The following is a 20513-nucleotide window of genomic DNA, read 5'->3' as shown; positions in this document are numbered from 1 at the left end:
TTCAAGTTGCTTGGTGAAGGTTTGCTGGTCCTTGCATCTCCTAACCAACTCATTGTTCACTTGTTTTAGGTTTTCAATTTCCTTGGGGAGCTTCTCGACATCGTGTTCCCCCGGCGTTTGTGTTGTGGGTCCCCGAGATCAGGCGGTGGAGCTGTCACTAGTAGCTTCTGCATAGCTAACACTTTTCTTTGATCTTGGTCTTGACCTTGACCTCGATAGGGAGCGTAGTCTTCCCCTAAATATGGATCTTCCTTAAGGTGTGCTGGGGATGAGGTTAACCATAGTTCCCGAGAGAGTGTGTGGGAAGTGCAAGTTGGAGTGGCTGGACCAGGACAGCGGTGACTTCTGCTGCCTGTTGTTGTACTTTGTGTGGTTGATTCCTCACATATAGGGGAGGGGGTGCCAGTTTTAGCTTTTTCTTGCAGTCTTTTCCAACAGTTTCGTGACGATGGTTGCAGATCTTGCATATGGGGTTGCAGTGACGATCAGCTGGTTGGTTGGCCTGACAGCACTTGTAACAGAAATTGGGTTTTGGTTGCGGGCAGATGTCCTGCCTGTGTCCTAGGTCTCCGCTTGTTTTACAGTGCTGTACTGAGTTCCGGTATGGTCGGCTCTGATCTGGGCTCCCTCTACTTTTACGTAGAATGACACATGCGGGCCGTGAAAGTAAATAGTGGCCGAAGTCGACCTTCCCAGCATTCAGGCGCTGAGAATTTTGTATCCGTCTGCTCGCACCATTTTCAGTAGTTGTTCTGCTGTCATTCCAGATATTAGGCCATGTATGACTACCATTGATGCTTCGGACAGGGTTTTGATGTATGGGGTCAGGCTGTAGTTGGTTCCGTCCAACTGGATGGTTTTATTGTTTGGTAGGACTTCGAAAGCGACGTCATTGTCCGGAGTGTTCGCTATGATGAGATTGTCACTCCATTGTACTTGTAACTTTTGTTCGGAATGCTTCGGGGTTCATCTTGCTTGCCCTGGCTAAGGCACATGTGATTGCTAATACTGACCACCTTGAAAGTTGCATTCCAGGTTGTGATCGATAGATGACTTCTCTGTCTTCTTCCGGCACGTGGTGGTAGCCTGTAATTTTTCTTGTTGGCTGCGTCGGTGGCGTATTTCCTCAAGTCTTGCGCGTTGCTCTTTTCTGCTTGGTTTTCAGGTTGTTCATTGCCTGTTGGACTTGCGCACGCTCCAGTGCTTTCCTCATTTGCCCGTTTTTTACCTCCTCCCTACTTGCTGCCAGATGTTCTCAGTCCCGATCGTTCGTCCACTGTTTGCATCGAAGCAAGCTTCAACATTCATTTCGTCCCTCTCGTTTCCTGCATGTTCAGTTCTTTCGGTGGTTACATGCTTGTGCTAAACCATCCTAGAGCGTCGAGGACGGGCACGTGGGCCACGATGTACGAAGCTCCGTCCCGAAGATCGGGCACGGGCCCGAGGCGCGTGACCAAGGCGCAAGGCGCGTGGCCTCGGGGAAGGAAACTTGGTGAACCTCAGTAGGCCCAGCTCGGCGGACACCGCTTTGCTAATTTCAGCAAAAGTAAAGCAGTCAAGAAGTGACTCACGGAGTTGCGGGTGGTCTCTATGGATGCCACTTCGCGAGCTCCGTTGATTGACGCAAACCGTTCTGGAGTTTCAAAGTGGCAAACCGCGGGAATCTTACGTTGTAGTGGGAGCACATGTATCGAAAGTCCGCGCCGTGAGCTCCTGTTCTTTCTCTTCCTTCACAATTCAACAAATAAATAAATCAAACTCATTAGAATACCAACACGTCTATATTTTACGCTTAGTGTGCGGCTTTATGCAGCACGAAAAGCAACAAGGAGCGTTGGACAATAAAGAGAGGACAGGACAAGGCACCCTTCTGCCCACTTTTGTCCCTTTTCCGCACAGTTTCACTTTTGTTTTGTTCTGGTATAAACGTGTAGCTCACGCATTTGTACGGTGCTATAGGCTTAATGTCGCTGAATATGAGCAATTGATAGGAAAAAAAAGTGGTAGTGTCGTCCAAAAGTCGTAGACAGCCGTAGTATTACTAGAGAGCCATACGAAGTAAGGATAGTACTTTTATTGGCGGGATAAACTTTTAAGCATGTAAGGATAGTACTTTTATTGGCGGGATAAACATTTAAACATAAGCTCAGTAAATAAATTAAGAAGCACGGTGCCACGCAGGCACAAGCAAGCATGAACACACCTCGCACGATGACCGCGGAACCTCGCTGTCAGAACGTTGGAGCGAGGAAGCGCGGCAGCTGCACCGAGCGAACTGACCTTCATGCTGCCTCTCGCATCAACGTGAACTAAGCGACGAAAACACAGCGCACACGAAGCTTTCAGCACACGGCGCACTCTGTTCCCCATCGCATATCGCTTTCAAATAGGGTCCGCGCGGCGGCGCGCGCTTCACCTTGCGCAAAAGCAGAACGCCGGAGTAGAACGGCGTTCTACTTCTACTATCCCCTCCCCTCGGAGCCTTGTGCGCGACGGAAGACGGCGTGCTTCCTTCCACCTTACCTCCCTTGCGCAGGCGGTATTGAGCCGCCATCGTCGGCTCACCCTCGCCCTCGCACGCTTTCTCTCGCACCTACAGCTGACGACAACGGCGGCGTCAGAAATGCGCCCGCAGTGACCATATAATTGCTATCGCAATAAAAGCAATCATCGTGGTAGGAAACGCTTCCCTAGCATTTCGAAAACGCAATGCACCCAAGTACTTCCTCGCCCACGGAGCCATGTATGCATTCGGTGACGAGTCAATGTCCTCTGAGTTTTTTTCTCATTAGGAATCGGAGCAAATCATAGCGTGGCTAAGGCTTTCCTTCCATTGCTAAACATACGCTTTGAGAACGATCCTCTACTTTCGATGCCGCCGACGCCGCAATTGTACTCACAAGGCGCCTTATGCCACGTGACGCTCCCTGGCAGCGCCAGTCTTTTGAATGGTGGCACTCGCCCACAATACGGTCTATAGAACTGAGATCGGCAATCAGCATAACAAATTTGCTAGAATAGAAAGTTATTTCATGTCACCGGGAAAATTTTTATTCCTCGTATTTATAATTTTTGTTTCTTTTAATTACAGGCAAACTATGGACCGGGTGGGTGCCGAGGGACCCTACCCGGATTCCACGTACGCTCTGATAAACCTTGTTGGCCAACCAAGTGTAACGCAGTTTCCATTCCGAGGCTACCTCTTGGTTCCCGTGGATGGTTCCGGAAAAGAAGTCATCAAAGCCGCGGCTGAAGCTCAGTCGACGAAGCGACCCCTGTGGTTTGTTTTCTCTGGAGTTGGATGTCAGTGGAAAGGCATGGCACAGCAGATGATGCATTTTGACTTGTTTGCGCGCTCAATCCAGAAGTCGCACGAGCTCCTCAAGCAATTTGGCATTGACCTCATAGACCTGGTAATATTCGACAACGAGGATAAGGCCGTCGCATCCCTGTACGGATGTATTGCAGCTATTCAGGTTTGTTTGGCCTGGAATTTTTATTGCAAATATGCTTCAAATGATGCACACGTTCTCATAAGAAATGCCCTAAATTGCAGACACGAAGTCTGAGCGCTTTCTTGACGAAATAGTACAAGTCAATGCTTGGTAAACGCGTTCTTACATTTTAAACAAATAAGAGCTTTGCGCACATAGCAGGATTCGTGTACCTCGGCTGGCAGCCGCATTAAGAATTATAAGTCACAAAAACATGAAGAGGATTGATGAGATACAGCGGTGTTTATCCGAGAAAGTTGCCACTAGAAACCCTCTGTAGGGCACTTATTTCCAGGAAATAAATATTAAAGAAAAGGGAAACGTGGTTACATGCCCAAGTTATTGCATGACGCTTGCACATTGTGTGGTGCAGTCATCTCTAATGCAAAAAAAGAGAGTAAAGCTTTTGACGCCTTTGATTTGAATTACGGTACGAATGAATAGCACAAAAATTATGACAGACTGATGCGAATGACCATCCGATAATATCTAAGACTAACGAGCTAGCCAAGATTCCGTAACCTTTAGGAAGTTTGTTTATTATCACAGTTATCCAAATATATTTAAATATAAACCTTGTAGCTTGGGAGACAGCCCCATGGACGTCAGTTTTTTGTGCCATACGAAGGCGCTGGCGCAATTCTCGATCATTCTTTAGAGAAAAGCAAGGCCACACAGGCACTTGGTCATTGCAATTTATTGGCTTGAGGCTAAAGATAAGGTTTCATGGGACTGCATTCTTCTTTCGTGTACAGGTGGCACTCGTGGATGTGCTGTTTGCTTTGGGAATTAGGCCAGACGGCATGGTGGGCCACTCGATGGGAGAGATCGGCTGTGCCTATGCCGACTGGATGTCTGACAGCCGAGCAGACCGTACTGTCGGCCTACTGGCGAGGGCGCTGCGTCGACATGGGTAACCTGCCTAGAGGAGCTATGGCAGCTGTCGGTAAGCACATCAAAGCTCTTCTTTTGGCAGGCGGGACGCAATTTTTTATTTTATTTAAGAACCTTCTTCTCCATGCCCGAAGTGGCCAATGCGGCCCACAGCGTGGGTGCTTCTTCGAAGCAAATGGAAAATATATTGCTGTGCCCGAGATATAAATGTCAATTCATATACCTAAGAAATATAAACGTGCATGTATAAATTTTTACGTGCCACGAAATAATGAGAACAGAAAAACCGCTACTCGACGTCACCGCATGCTTTTATTGAGCTTCTCAATTTCATACTGCCAGTTGACGCGGAATCGTCGCACCGCCATACTACGTGTGGCTTCTTCTACTGCTGAGATTCTTGACAATTGTTCTCAATTCCTGTGAAACTTCTTTGAAGTTTATTTATAGAATCCGCCATGTCATCGACTTGAACGCCGGTGCTCCTACATTGAGGCGCTCGCTCTATGCTCGTGCCATTTTATATGCGTAGGATGAGAGCGGGAAAGTCGGGTGCCAAAACATGAGTTTACTGCTATTTAGAGTATATGCGTGAACTTTTACGGAGATCAGCGATGGGCCCTATACAATAGGTTAGTTATGTCAAGCAGTGGTCTCGTTAAGAGGCGAGGTGGGGGGACAGCGTTCAGGAAGGTGCAGCGACGGTAGCGAAAGGGGAGGTGGTGAAATCGCACAGAATTATTAACAGGGATTATGTTCAAGCGAGCCGTAATGTGTGGTTCGTATCAAGAAGCTATCACCATCAGCAATGACGAAACAAATAAAAGAAAATAAACTTTCTTGCCATGGCGCGATTTGTACCCGCGTACCCATAGTCCCAAGGCGAGCGTCGTAACCACAAAGCTTGCAGCCTCGCTTGCAGAGCATGCATTCATAGATGTAGATGTAGAGCCTTGGTTGGCATGCATCCATATGATTGCGCTCGAGCGTCGTCGTCTTCCTCCACAGCTGGTGCGTTCGCACGCGCTCGTGCCAATGCTCTGCGAGGTGAAGAAGAGGTTTTGCGCGCTTTGCTCGGAAATGAGATAAGGAAAATGAGAGTGAGAGAGAGAGAGACGCATTCATGGAGCGGGTCTGCTGGAACGCGTTGTCGGCTTTGCAACGTGGTGGAACGCGCTGTCGGCATTGAAACGCGGTGTCGGTGTTGCAAGCTGCGCTAAGCAACGCGCAGCGATGACCGTAAGTCCAAGGTGCGTGAAAAACATTATCATCATCATGACTAATAAGATAAAAAGTACGCGCTCACTTCCAGAAAATGCTGGGCTACGATCGCCCAGCTTCGCTATTTCAAGGCTTGCGCGGCCGAGTGCAAGGTTAAGCGTTTTTTGTCAAAGAAGCGAAAAGGCACCATGCGCATTTAGCTGAGAGGAACAGTGGTAGTATGCGAAGGCTGCAGAAAAGAAAGAATGGAAATTGGACATATGTAAGTTTAGAGATTGGCCCGATACAAAAAACTGTGAGCCCTTACACTGGGGTGGAGATGGAAGCCAGCGAAGCTGTACTATGGTGGGCATTGTGTATTTTCAATTATGACTATTAAGATGTGATGGTGTAATTGGTTATTTGAGATATTAAAGAATAAGAAATATATATGATCCGGTGTTTTTCCTCTATTTAGTGACCACGGGGACCATGGCCTTATGGTCGCTACGGTACACCGCTATATGGGGTACGGCAAAGGCTGGCACGTTCTTCATAAACACGTCAGCAACGCCGCGCACGTTCGGTGCGAACGCGGGCAAAACTAATCCGCCGTCGACAGCAGTTGTGCGCGTTGTTTGTGTGACCGCACACAATCGCTGTCAAAACGCTCGTGTGTACGTGACGGAACGGCTAAACGCCGTTGTCGACATTGTTAGGAGAGAGGCGGGTGAGATCCCAGAGAGAGAGTCAGCGGCACAGGCGGTCGAAGCCGGCAGGGCGGCGTGCATGCGCCGCAGTGGGCGAGCGGGCACGCACACACACTGTCGAGGGTGCCTCGATGCCCTACTCGCCTACTGCTCCCCTTCCACTGGGACGTCGCGTTTGATCTCTGCTGTGCGTTCGCGCGCTTTCACTCGCACGTGCAGCATACGGCCAATGAAGAGTTTTTTCTATTGCCGGGGACGCGACCATCGAACAGTGAGCCCTTAACAGCTTCGCTGTAAAAGTTTCAGAGGCACTTAAGTCCCCTTACGTGCATTGACTACGAAAGTATTCTGGACGTGTTGGCTATATCGACATCTATACTATTCTAACGTCCATGTCATGTGACATTGTCACATGACGTCATCACTTGGTCATGGGACCTTGCAACTTAAGGTTCTTACTTGGTCACGGGACTGTCACATGACATGATCAAGTGCTCGAATTTGGTAAAGAATTTTAGTGTGGGCCACCTAAATTTTGGGTGTGGGCTAAGTATTTTTGGAGTGGGTCAAATCAGTTTTGAACGTTGGTCAATTCAATTTTCGAGTTCACCAAAGCCAATTTTTGCGGTGGACCTAGTCAATTTTGGAAGTAGACCGTGTCTGTTTTGAACGTGGGTCAACTCAGTTTTCGAAATGGGCAAAGACATTTTGGGTGTGAGCCACCCAAATTTTAGAGGTGGGCCAAGTAAGTTTTGGGAGTGGGCTAGGTCGGTTTTGAGCGTCGGTGAAATTAATTTTATAATTGGGCAAAGTAAATGTTTTGGGTGTGGGAAATGGGGTATGTCCAACGCCATGGCAGTTCACCGCAGGATTTCGCAAGACGAGCCGCAGAAGGTCCATTGCTGGGAACGTGATGCCGTTACTTGGCACGTGGGTTTTCTTGCCATCGGATGTTAACGCCCGATGCTCGCTGGATTTTTCTATTCAGTGGGCATATAAGGCTGTCACCTTAACAGTTTAGTGATGCCAAGCAAAGGTGTTACTAGAAGGGGGGGGGGGGGAGAGAATGGAGCGCCCCAGGTGCAACGCTCAGGGGGATGCAGCTGGAAAGGCAAAGGGGGCGGGTGAAAATCGCAGGGAATAATTCACCAAAGAAGCGAAAACCCGCCATGTGCATTTCGCTGCTTGCTTGCCGTTGTCCTCAAGCCATCGTCGTTATGTCGTCATTGTTCCGCGATCGCCACTCTGTCGTCATCACTCCCGTCGTCAATCTATCATCGTTACTCCTTGATACTTAGTCGGCGTCCATTGTGGTCATGCCGGTGTCATCATCATCATTCCGCCGTCATCCTTGTCACTTTGTCCTCGTCACTCCCGTTGTGTTTCAATGGTCATCGTTCCACCACCAGTGGGTAAGCGTCCTTTTCTAAGGAAGCAAGCAAGTAAACAGCCAAATATTCGACGAAAGCTTGTACTCAGCGTTAAACAAATGGTGGCCTGACTAAACCATGCCATTACCCTAAGTTCGTCATTACCACTTCATTAACGTGAGATATCACTTCTTATTCACCTTTTTCTGTAACGGTTCCGATAATTAACGCTACATTAGCATAGCGTTTATATAGCATTTGCGGAAACATCAACGAAAACTTATCCTAATGCTCCTCAGTGTAGAAACCGGCAAATATTTCTCGTTAGTGTCGCTTTTATGAAGCGTTGGTTCTTTATCGTCGACCTTGGCCGTCGCGCTGCCTTGCAAGCAAAGGTCCCGAAAACAAGAGCAGGGGTGCTATGCAGGATGCACCGAGTTTCTCGTTCGCCCGAGTTTTACCCGAGTTTGCTCGATGGCAGTCAGTGAAGGGAGATAGTAAGGAAGGTGCAATAACAGCAGGCAAAAAGAAATGTCGAGATAAAGCCGCGTATGACAACATGAGCGCACCCTGCGCTGCACAGTGCTTCCGCGCTTCAAGCACAGAGGACTGCAACAAAACGCGCCAGCGCCGCGTATTGTTATCAACGTATTATCGCAATTTAGCAATACCGTCACTGTCCCGCTGTCTATCTGTACACTTGCCGTGAGCCGCTTGCCACGCCTTTCTCGGGCGCGTCAAGGGCGTGCCTCCTCTTTCGAGCATTATCTTTCTATCCTCCGTCGAATGCGAACAGGGCACATGAGGTGCATTCTTGCACCTACACTTTCCCTCAATGGAATACATTGAAATACAGCAAATAAAATAACAAACATTTTATTTCTTAAAGTATCGGTTTTTCGTTTTGAATGCTATACATTTGCGATGACAAACGGACATCGAGTGAATTAATAAATTTTGCACATTTTTGCCGCGAGTGGCGACAGTGAGGCGAAAGCTTACAAGCGGATAAATTCTAGAGGGTCGCACTCGCGCGCACGAGGGAGTTGATATACGGGGAGCAGTCGCCGGGGGCGCTGCAGTGCTATTCTCGATAAAATCGATGCGATAATAACGCATAAAGTCAGTCATGACAATGATCTGTCCATTCACTGTCTATTATAGGGGAATGGCAACGCAACGCTGCGGCATGGCTGTTCACCGCAGGTGCTTTCACTGGGGCGGCAATTAGGGCGCCGCTTTACCAACTGAAACGACACTCTAGCCATAGAGATGGGGGCAACGGCTGTCGCTGCAAAATTGATGTGCGGTATTGTAGGGTCCGTAGTGACGCAGCACAGTGAAAATGCACCAGTTTATCTGCGTGCGCAAAGTCTCCGCGATGCTTGCAAAGCGATGCATCGCTTGTCACCGCTTGCCCAGTGAAGGTGCCTCCGTGCGCATGTACGCAGAATTTGAGTGTGTTGTTCACTCCAATGTGCTTGCCGATTGCCTCTGCTGCTGAGCTAACAGCGATCGCAGGTGGAAATCGTAACGACAGCGCAGTTATCGCATTTTTGCGGGTGAGGGCTCTTGTGTACAGTTAGAAAATTAGACTTCGAACGCAGGAAGGTGTTGCAATTGTTTAGTGTGTTGTGCTTGTGATGAAAAAATGCCATCGCACTGGGTGCGTTTGCGCTGACCGCTGACCGTGTTTGCGACACTGCGGGTCCGATACATCACTTAATGACAGAGCAGCCATCTCAAATGACAGCTGCGATACGTTGTCGTTGGAAAACACTACGCACTGCTCACGATCGTCGTCCACCGCGGCGCATTGACGCCTTGCAAGCAGCTACAGTGACCTGCCGATAATTATTTTCTTTGCGCTACATCGCCACAATGCAGGCAATCAACCGTGTTGTGGGGCCATCACAGCCCAAGAAGATATATGCATAGGCCCGCGAAAGTCGACGCTTTTTTTTTTTTTTTTTTGATAGCGGTGCTCAGTACATCACCGACGACAGTGCGTTGTGCGTGTTTTATGTCGCCGGTCAAGATTGTTAACGCCTCTCAGTTCCGGACGGCGTCGCTGTTGCCGAAAAATAAGTTGGGCGTGGCCCAACCGTGGTGGGCGCGCACAAGAGTTACATGCCTCGCGCGGGGCGTGACCTATGGTTTTGATTGACAGGCGAACTCGTGCCAAACTCGTACATCGCGAAACCCCCCTCGAGTTGAACTCGTGAACATGGCGGCGGCAGCAGCAGCCTGTGTCTTCGCATCCAGCGGCAGTAAGCGTCAATACGACCATCTCGACCTGTTCCCCTACATGACCGACGTAGAGTTTCAGCGTCATTTTTGCCTTTGCAAAACGTCAGTGCGCTGGCTGTGTGACGTGTTAGGCGAAGGCCGTCGTCTGCGGAGACAGCGTGGCGGGCAAATTGTGCTTTTCGAGCACAGGCTGGTGTGACTAGGCTGCGGAGGTAAAGTTTGTGCGATCGCTTCGGCTCTCTCCGGCTTCAAGCGCTGTCCGTCCACCGCGCCCCAGCCATGCAATGCCAGGTCCGGCGTCGTCATAGGAGTACTGGGGCACCTGCGAGCACCTGGGATTCAACCCGGACCAACCAACCTGCGCAGGCGAAGCGGTCACATTATATTGGAAGGCTCAGAATGGACGCCGGGCTGCCTTCTGGTGCCACAGCTGCCGAAATCAGTTTTCGCAGTTACACGGTACGGCATGTACTGCACGGGCAGAGAGGCGAAGGAAGTTACTTCGCCAACACGGACCGCCTCGGCCGTCCGAACGACCACCTCTCGAGGCGGCAAATGATTTGGCTCACGTACTGCCTGAGCCAAAGCGTAGACCTATGGTTGTTGAAGGAGATGACCGGCGACTTGTTTCCTCTATCGGAGCACGCCATCGCCGACTAGAGGAACTACCCCCGTAAGTTCGCGAAAGCCAAGCTGCTGGCGCAACCTCCACTCGGTGTCCCCGGGGAGATAGCGCATATTGACGAGTGCCTTCTTCGTGGCGAGCAAAAGTACAACCGAGGCCGCCTAATGTCGGGCGACAACTTTCCGCTGAGCCGCCAAAATTACGGTAGTGTTAAAGATGGTGGCCCATGGGTCTTCGGCACGTTCTGCGCGACCAGAGGGGTGCTGCGACTATCAAGGTCGACCGACGAAACGGCGGCGAATGCTAGGCGCCATTACTTGCAGCCAATGTTCAACCGGGGACCATTATCATAGTGGACGAATTGGCCGCATACAGATAAGATATCACAAATTTAGTGGATACTGACTGGGGCTATGCCTCAATCTGCATTGGGAAATAGTCAACCACAGCGTGAACTTTGCGGACCCCATCACGGGCGTCCACACGCAAAAAAAAAATTGAAAGTTCTTCTCAAAAAGTGAAGCGCCGCGTCGTTAGCGATGGGTACAGGGTAACTGCACCGATGCTGGAGTCCCACGTGGGATGGATGTGGTGGCACTCAACGGCCACGTGCGCTGCAAAGACCCTTTCTTGCGTTTGTTAGAAGCCACGGACCGCTCGGGCTACCCAGTACAAAGACTCTTTCCTGCGGTTTATAGAAGCCATCACTCGACGCTTGACAGTATGAAGGTGCATCGCAAAGTAAAAGAAAATAAAGCGTAGTTTTCTGACCCTTGTATGAGTGCTTTCCGGCGTACCTGAGTGCTTACACGGTAAGCGCGGCAAACCACTTCTGCGCTAGCCGACGCTCACTTCGTCTCGCAGCCTTACTTTAGCGCGAGCAACGAGCAATTTGTTAAAAGCCCAGTGTGAAAACCAGGCACACACCAATTTGTGCTCGGACATGGGAGCGCAAGCACGTAGCGAGCCGCACCAATCCAATCCAGAGGAAAGAGAAGAGCAACGAGCGATCTGTGGGAACCCCAGTGAGAAATCCAAGCGCACACCAATCGGTGCTCGGAATTGCTAGCGAAAGTACGTAGCGAGCCGCGCCGATCCAATCCAAAGAAAAAAAAAAGAGGAGGATAAGCGTCCCCTCGTGGTATAACGCGAAACGTATTTTACTACAAATTAGTCTAATACACATTCAGTGTACATCTTGTAAACTTTAAAATGCTTATAACCCACATTACTGTCAATAATATTATTGTACTAAATGCATTTATTTTATAACTTGCTTGCGCCTGTAATGCACTCGGTGGAACGACAAACAAGTGAAAGAAGGCACAACCATGCACCGACCGTATGATCACGTGAGCCCCAGTTTGTCGACCGCCCATATGGCAACGCCCAAGGGTTGATAGCCACCCAGAGTGAATCTAGATAAACCGATGAAACTGGAGGCGTGCCGACGGACAAACTTTGTCTTGTTACCATTAGTTCTTTCATCTTGGGGCGTCGCCAGAGCTCGTGAAGATCCCGAGTTTCGCCAAACTCGGCGCATCCTGCATAGCACCCCAGAGTGCCAGTTTTTCAACAATTGCATGTTGGAATGTTCTGTGTAGCCTTTCAGTCGCGTTGATTTGTCTCTTTGGGCTTGTCACTTCTGTGACAGCGCATAGGCAGCGATGTGACAGCGCATAGCCGGGATGTTAACAGCGGAGCTGTTTAAGCCGGCCATTAGTCCGTTCATCGCGGACAAAAAATTTGGGCCGATACTGGCGGTAGTGCAGAAAGGGTCCAAGCGCAATGACAGACACCTGTAAAGTAGCGTAGCTGATCCTGGCTAAGTCTAGCTAAGCAGCGTTGGGACTACTTAAGCTTAGTCAGTCATCGATAGTCAATCGATAGCCAATCAATAGCTAATCGATAATGGATCAATAATAAATAAATTCCGCAAAATGCTTGCGATGACTTAGGTAGTGCTGACCCTAGCCAAAATACGTAGCCAATACTTTGCGATAGACAGCCGATAGCCAATTAATAGCTAATTGATAACAGATAAATAATCAATAAATTCCGGAAAATGCTGGGGATGACTTGGTAGTGCTTAGCCTACCCCAAATACGTGGCCAATACCTTGCAATAGTCAATTGATAGCCAATCAATCGCTAATCAATGAATTATAAATAAATTCCGGAAAATTCTGGGGATGACTTGGTAATGCATAGCCTAGCCCAAAAGCCAGAACTGGCTAGGTGCCCATCAGCTCCGCTGTCTCTTCAGCATGGCGCGTCCAGTGCAAGGTACGCTAATTTTTTTTCGCTCGACGAAATACACGAGAACCACGAGGAGGCAGTCTGTAACCGCAGGGCGCGCTGGGAGGCGGATCTGCTCAGCTCCGCATTAGAAGATCAACTCTGGGCCGTCCAGCGAGCCGAGGAAGCCACCCGAGCCCAAGGGCTCGTGGCCGAAACCTAGGCCGGGGCTAAGGCCCGCCCCGACATAACTTCGCAGGACCCTCAATAAAGTTGTTCAATTGAAATTCGCTGCTATCAGAAGCGACAAATTTCAATAACAATAGTGTTTATTTTTGTTTGTCTTTACTTTTTTCCTAATGTATGTGCCTAGCCAACGCGAACCACAGCGCTCATGCCTTGCAGCGCTCGTGTTTGTCCTCCTTTCGCTAACCCTTCGTTGTTGTTTTTCCCTTTCGCTCTTCATTTCATCGGGCTGCAAAAACCACGACATTTAAAGGGCCCTTAAGCACCCCCGATATTTTTTTAAAGATTTCAAGTAAGCTCGCGCATAGAGTTCATAATGCCGTCAGGATCAACGATGCCAAACGCTGCACCGCTACGCGCCGCGGTTACGCCACAAAATAAAAAGAATTGGCTTTGGCTTAACTCAGTTACGCCTGGGTCTGCGTATCGAGAGGTACGGTTACTCTTATTCTTTAGCTTGGCTCTCTCTTCAGTTACATCTTTATCGTTTAGCTTCCCACGTCTGAGACTTTAGGTCTGGTTGTTTTCTCTCGTTAAGTTATGATTACATTACAGACTAGACATTTTTAAAGTGGAGAGCATTTATTTTGAAATACTTTATCTTGTTGTTTCTCAATTGCCACAAAGACGGCCCGATGATCCATGAGGCGGGACGATAAGGGGGTGTCGTGCAGTGACTTGAACACGTTCCGGGTGCTATCCTCATTCGAATCCACTCGCTTGGCCGCTTCGTACTAACGACGCTTCTCGAGGCGTGCGGCTCGTTCTTCCTCCGTCTCCTCGGCTCACTGCCTCCTCTTGGTTTCGTTCCGACGACGAAGTCCTGGCTTCTTTCAGTCTCTCCGACTCACTTTCCATATCTTCCGACGAATCCCACCGAGCCGCACCTTTCTATATACACGATGCAACGCCGGCTCCTCCTCTGTTGTTGCAACGCGGTTTCGCCGGCTTTCTCCTCTGACGTCATGCCAGATGGCGCGGCGAGCGGCGCTGCCAGCTGCGGTGGTTGCTAGGCAACGGCTCAGGTCGCGGCCAATGTAGAATACGGCCAATGTAGTTCTCGCTACAAAAACAATGCCGTGCTTCTCTCCGAGCCTTTCCGGTATCCCCAGTGGTAATCGTGATGTCACCAGGGTGCGTCTGGTGATGTCAACGGCGGCGACGATGTCGATTGGTCGAGCGAGGATCTACGACTTCCGGTTAGTCTGCTAGCAGGTACGCCGCGCTCCCTGCTCTTCCTCGTCGTAATTACAGTCCCGCCACGCAAGTGCCAAATCGCTCATCTTCCAACACAGTCTTCCTTAGGGGTCTGATTAGCAGCGCGAACAGAGTCCGACAGTGTTGGCCTTTTTAGAACTGCGTGCAACACAGGGTTCATAGCGGCACGCTTCGCATGAGCACGGGCGGGCACGGCAGCAACAGCAGGTAGCCGAGAAGCGCTTAATTCGCGGCTGAGGCCCATCCACGTTACCGGCACGGTAACTCGTCGCACGCCATTTGCCATTCGTGGGCTGCCGTGCGACGGTGGTTTTGCTCGCGAACGGCGAGTTAGGATGAGACCGGGACCCATTTGTGCGGCAGCCTCACCGCCGCTAATCGTGGCTAAGCCTTCTCCGGTTCACTTCAAAGCTAAAGCGGACGGCGCTTCGGGATGAATCGCCGACTCTCACAAGCCGCAATATTTGCTTACCGTTGTTGTTGCTCTTAGCAATAATTGTACACAACGAAGAAAATACGCGAATATTAGCGGCGCCGTCGGCTGCGATGCGAGGACAGCCTAGCTGCATGGTCGTCTGCCGTCGGTAGTCGTGCACTGCTGCTTAGCTCGACAAGTATTAGAGGTCGCGTCCGTGTTTTACGTTTGACAGTGGATATCGCTTTTTATAAAATGTACAATTTATGCATCGCTTTGTCTAGCGGAAATTATTTTACTTGGAACAGAAGCTGCAGCCGATGTTTTCGTCGCCGGTGGCGGTGGTGCGCAGCTTCGCGGTCGTCGATTGCTCGTCGATCGTGCTGCGGGCGGTGCGCCGGCCGAACTGCCGTGTACTTCGGACACCTCTCGCGCAGCAGACGTCCTACGGCACTGGAGGCCCGTTAGCCGTTGGTATATTTGCCGCTAGCGTGGACGTCCCTGAACCGGAAGTGGACAGTGTTTTGAGAAGCGTATTGGCGCTGACGTAGTCACGTGACATTTGGAGGAGCGCTCGGCGAGGAGGAGAGACTAGGCGACGAGCAGAGTAACAAAGTATAGAGCAAAATGAGCGAGGGCCATGTTTGGATCATAAAACGCGTGTGAATCCGCTAATACAGCACCATTTAGAAAAATTCTCTCGGCTACGTGTTCGCAGTAGACTCGTGCCCAACTGCAACCCCACAACTTGCCATGGATTGAGTGCCCCGTGTAAGCTTTCATCGATATGCAATCATATGAAAACGATCAATAAGCGCCTGTGCACCATCGATCATAAATCCGGTTTCACTGAATGCACGCGCAACGTTATCTATCAAATACCGCTGAGCTGTGGCAGAAATTATATTGGACAAACAGAATAGTGTTTCAATGATAGAGCTCGTTAGCAAGACAATAACGTCAAGAATGGCTATGGAAGTCATTAAGCGGTACATTGTAAAAACTGTCCATGCGCTCCTATTTTGAAAAAGACGAAATTCATAGGGAAATAAAAAAGTAAGAAGGAAAGAGAAATAATAGAGGCATATCACATTCGAAAGGAAGGAGACAAATGTGTAAGTTTTCCCTCTTTCGCCTAGTCGGAGAAAGAAATAGCTTTTTTGCATGATCGATTATGACGTTGCTGATGTTGCGGATGTTCATGTGACTGGGGTACGCATGCCTATGCCGGAAAAGGTATAAATGGCTGATGATTTTCAAATAATCTTCCAGTTGGCAGTCAGCGCTTGTTTGTGGTATTTGTTTCTTCGTGTCCTTGTTTATTCGAGCTGTTCAAACCTCAGTTCTAATCCACAACTAAATTTCGACCTCAGGGTGGTTTAGGGGGCCTTTAAGACAAATTCAACTTGAAATTATTTCCCGCGTTGTACCGGCTCAGTATTTAATTTTTGCAAATGAAACCTTCCCGGTGAATATTGTTAGGGGGGAATTTATATAGCGGGAATATATTTACAAGGCAAACGCACAACTGCTGCAGCAATGGTAGGGTTGCGCGTGCACACGACACAGCCGCACAATCGCCGATGTCATCGTCGAAGCACCGACCACAGGATCCCCACCCGCGGCATTACTCGCCGCCTGCAGAAGCATCGTCCCGGGCCATTAGGGCAGGATTGGTACCGGAGTGGTACCGTTTAAGGCGCGAGACATAGACTATGTCACTCGTGATTGCGGCAAACGGTAACTTGGGACTTAGCAGAGTGATCTCATTGATCTTGTTGGGACTTTGCGTATGACTCGGTAGGGACCAACGCAACGTGAGAGAAGTTTTTGGAAAAGGCCAACGCGGCGTTACGCTTACCACAGGAATACCTGCGATCCGGTAGGGAAGTGCACCTCCCGGTGTCGGTGGTCATATAGACATTTTTCAGTAACAGGTGAAGCCGACAAGCGATCACGGGCAACCTGCCAGGCGATGTCAGCACGGGCAAGAGCATCGCCAGCGTAGACAGTGGATGTCTGTTAGAGGAAGTAGTATAGTGTCCATGGGTAATAGGGGCCTGTAGCCATACAGTAGATAAAGAGGTGTGTAGCCAGCTGCGTCGTGATGGGAAGAATTGTAGGCGAATGTCACAAACGGCATTGTTGATGTCCCAGTCTCAGTGGTCCTCAGACACGTATTTTGCAACCATAGCTGTGAAGGCAAGGTTGAGGCATTCAGTAAGTTTGTCTGTGGATGGTACGCTGTGATGAAATTGTGGTAGGTCGAGCGAGAAGGAAGAATGTAATCTGCTACTTTTGACAGGAAGCAGCGGTCGTGGTCCATGATTAGGTGACGAGAAGCACCGTGACACGGGATAACATCATGAAGAATGAAATTGGCTATATCAGCAGCACAGCTGGTAGGAAGTGATCGTGTCACAGCATACCGCGTTGCGTTGTCATTGACAGCTGCAACCCATTTATTGCCAGTGATTGACACGGGAAAATGCCCTAGAACATCAAGGAACCACCTGGAAAAATGCTCCATCAAGGATGCCAAGGGGCTCAAGGTTAGCGTCTTTGTCTCTCGCAGAGGTCAGAAGCCGCCACGTAATGTGGGACAGAATGGTAGAGAGCAGGCCAAAAGAAGCGCCAGCGCATGCGACCATACGTGCGTGATACGCCTTAGTGTCCGGCAGTCGGTGCATCGTGAAGCTGGCCCGAAACAGCAGAGCGAAGATGCGCGAGAACGACAAGCAAGAGCGCATCGCAGGACGGGCGTCGTAGCGGTGTAAGGTGTCAGTGTGAAGCACAAACGTCCGTAGGGAAGAGGCAGGTTGTGAAGTGCTGAGACCGTCTGTAATCAGCCGCAAAGATGAGTCGCGGTGCTGTCCGGCAGCTATGTGGACGAAGTCTGTAAAGGAGATTACGAAGGCTTGAGGTTCTTCCGGTGTATCATGTAAATTTGCGATGGCCCGGACGAGAACTAAGCAGTCGCGTTTGTGGTGGAGTCATTTTGCTCGGACAGTGACTGAAGGCCGCTGCATAGGCGACCACGCCGGGTAGGCCGTGGTGTTGTGCATGGACGGCGCCTATGCCATGGTCGCTGGCATTCGTGCGAACGTCTGTGCTGACTGACGGGTCGAAATGGGTTGGAACAGGTGCGTTGGTTGGGATGGAAACAAGAAATGAAAAGGCTCCCGCTTGTTCACGACCCCAAGTGAAAAGGGCGTCCTTCTTGAGTAGGATAGTGAGAAGGCGGCCTACTTCTGCGAAGCTCTGGACAAGACGGCGGAAGAAGGAGCACAGGCCACGAGAACTGCGGACGTCCTTGGCCCACCGCAGTGTAGGGAACTGACTAACCGCACGGGCTTTGTCAGGGTCTGGCTGCACGCCTGCAGCGTCAACAAGATGGCCGAGTACGCAGATTTGACAATGCCCAAAGCAACATTTGGCCAAGTTAAGCTGAAGGCGAACACAGCGAGAAACATCAAGCACGACAAACAGGCGAGTGACATAGCTTTCCACTGTTTTTGAAAAAAAACAATAACATTGTTCCGGTAGAAAAGGCACATGGCTTACTTGAAATATAGAAGACCGTCTATGATGCGCTCGAAAGTAGCAGGAGCATCACGTAGGCCAAAAGGCATCACTTTAAATTGATAAAGGCCCTCAGGAGTCACAAGGGCGGTCGTCTCTAGGTCTTGGTCTTTAACAGCAATTTGTCAGTATCTTGAGCAGAGGTCAACTAAAGTGAAATATCTTCACTTCATTTTCACTTCATTTTATTGAGCATTCTTTTTCACACAATGTTATCTTAAAATGCAATGATGCAATATTCATACAATGATGGTGGTTACACAAAAACAAATACAACCAAACAGTGAAGACGTAAGGACAGGGATTAAAAGCGGCTGAAATAGCAGCTTGACGAGATTCCTGACCCTAATATTTTAAAGCACTTTTGGCAGCAAGCAGTGCGAGGTAACACTACATGTTCATGTAAAAAAAATAATTATAAAAAAGCAAAGAAAAGTAGCCATTCGTAGAGTGAAATAATATACATGTACATACAAAAAAAAACAAATGTGGGAACAGTGTTAAAATAAGAATCAGCAAAGAGTGAAAGAAAAATACCAGCATATATAAAAAATATGCCACATATTAAAGGAAAAATGTACACACAAACCGCTTACACAAAAGGGGAAGAACTTTACGGAAAAAAATAAATACGTTCAGCGGTACTACATGGCGTTTCTAATTATTCTTTCCACACTTTCCTTGTCACTGTATAGGCGTTAATATCTTTGCGCCGTGCGAGCAGTCAAGCCCGTCATCAATGCGGCGCAGAGGATAGACATCCTTCTTGGTAATCTCATTGAGATGGTGGTAGTCTAGACAGAATCTCCAGATATTGTTCTCTCTAACAAGTACGACGGTCGAGGCCCAAGCACTGCGCGAGAGCTCGTTTCTGCCATTGCCAAGGATTTTATCCACTTCCTGTTGTATGACAGCACGCTCCAGAGCTGACAAACGGTAAGGCCTTCGGTGAATGGGACTCGCATCGCCGATATGAATGCGGAAGGTGACGACGGAAAACTGGCCCAGAGGACTGTCGCCAAAGTCAAAGATATCCTGGTAGGAAACGCTGACGTGTTGAACGGCAGTGGCCTGTGCTAGAGCGAGTTCTCCTGATATCATGCGTGCGAAGTGGTCGCTGAACGAACCTGATGGCGATGACGGTTGTGAAAAATCTAGTGGAGGTTCTGTGGTCAGGCAGAAACATTGTGGCCACCCATTCGGATCAGATGCGCGAGTGATATGCCGCGAGGATAAACTTGCGTCTAGAAGGCAAAATTTAGGATGGGAAAAGAGGTTCGGGAGTTTGTAACTATCACAATCCTTTGGGGAGCGAGACGTTGCGTGTCATGGTGATCTCAGGAAAACTAAACGCAACGTAGTAGACGTCGGGTTGGGATGAAAAGGGTGAGAGCTGGAAATATATTGCGGCTTGAAGCGGCAGTAGAAGAAACCCGACGGAGCGTAGGTGGGGTGGCCTGGCAGTGACATTGATGGAGCACGAATGGAGTTCTAGCTGAAGTCCCGCGGAGCAGTCGATAAGGGCAGTGCGTGTGGACAGAAAGTCGACACCGGCTCTGCCACGGCGGCCTGCGCGGCACCAGCCCTGCAGAAGAGCAGGCAGTGTCGACTGCCCAGACACGCCAGCTCGACTGCAGCGGAGGTGGCAGGCCTCCACCTGGCCGTCGACCTACTCTCCGAGGAGCTTCCTGGGGTACCAGCGGCCATCCTCTGCGACTCCAAGGCAGCCCTCCTCGGCCTGCAGAGGCCAGAAAGCGCCAGCCTTGGAGTCGCACTGCTGTCTACCCGGCTGACAGCGCTGCAGGACGCAGGCCACCCGGTGTCCCTGCACTGGATCCCCGCCCACGTAGGGATCCCGGGCAACGAGGCAGCCGACACCCTGGCGAAGGACGCCCACCACACCACTGTGCCCCTCAGTCGGGCCGTGACGGAGGGCGACTTCACAGGACTGAGGCTGCGGCGACACCTGGCGACCCACCACCCAGACAAACGGGTGGCACTGGGATGCCCCCCACGACCACTCCCCCAGCGAGGCCTGGCTCGCAGGGAGACCTCGCTCCTTCTCCGGCTCCGCATCGGCTGCAGCTGGACGGCAGCACGCAGCTACCGACTGGGACGAGCGACGTCCCCGGCCTGCAGCTCCTGCGGGGAGCCGGAGACGACCTAACATCTCCTGCTGGCCTGCCCGGCGTACCTCCAGCAGCGGGGCCCACTCCTGCAGGAGTTCCGCCGCCTGGGCCTCCCCTCTGGCAAGGAGGAAGATCTCCTCTTC

The 20513-nt window shown here is 50.2% G+C and overlaps 2 protein-coding genes across 4 annotated transcripts in view; one reads left to right on the top strand and one right to left on the bottom strand.

Annotated features, from left to right (window-relative positions):
• Nucleotides 1–20513, top strand: part of LOC119444321 (fatty acid synthase-like) — a 208118-nt gene that overhangs the window by 52744 nt on the left and 134861 nt on the right. The window contains 3 exon segments of the mRNA XM_049664541.1: nucleotides 3092–3476; nucleotides 4250–4342; nucleotides 4344–4440. Coding sequence (XP_049520498.1) covers nucleotides 3092–3476; nucleotides 4250–4342; nucleotides 4344–4440 — 575 coding nt within the window.
• Nucleotides 1–20513, bottom strand: part of LOC125943763 (uncharacterized) — a 122050-nt gene that overhangs the window by 86738 nt on the left and 14799 nt on the right. The gene's annotated exons all lie outside the window — the stretch shown is intronic.

This window comes from Dermacentor silvarum, chromosome 3, assembly GCF_013339745.2.
Source record: "Dermacentor silvarum isolate Dsil-2018 chromosome 3, BIME_Dsil_1.4, whole genome shotgun sequence".
Classification (NCBI taxonomy): domain Eukaryota; kingdom Metazoa; phylum Arthropoda; class Arachnida; order Ixodida; family Ixodidae; genus Dermacentor; species Dermacentor silvarum.
This window is presented reverse-complemented; position numbering and strand designations above follow the sequence as displayed.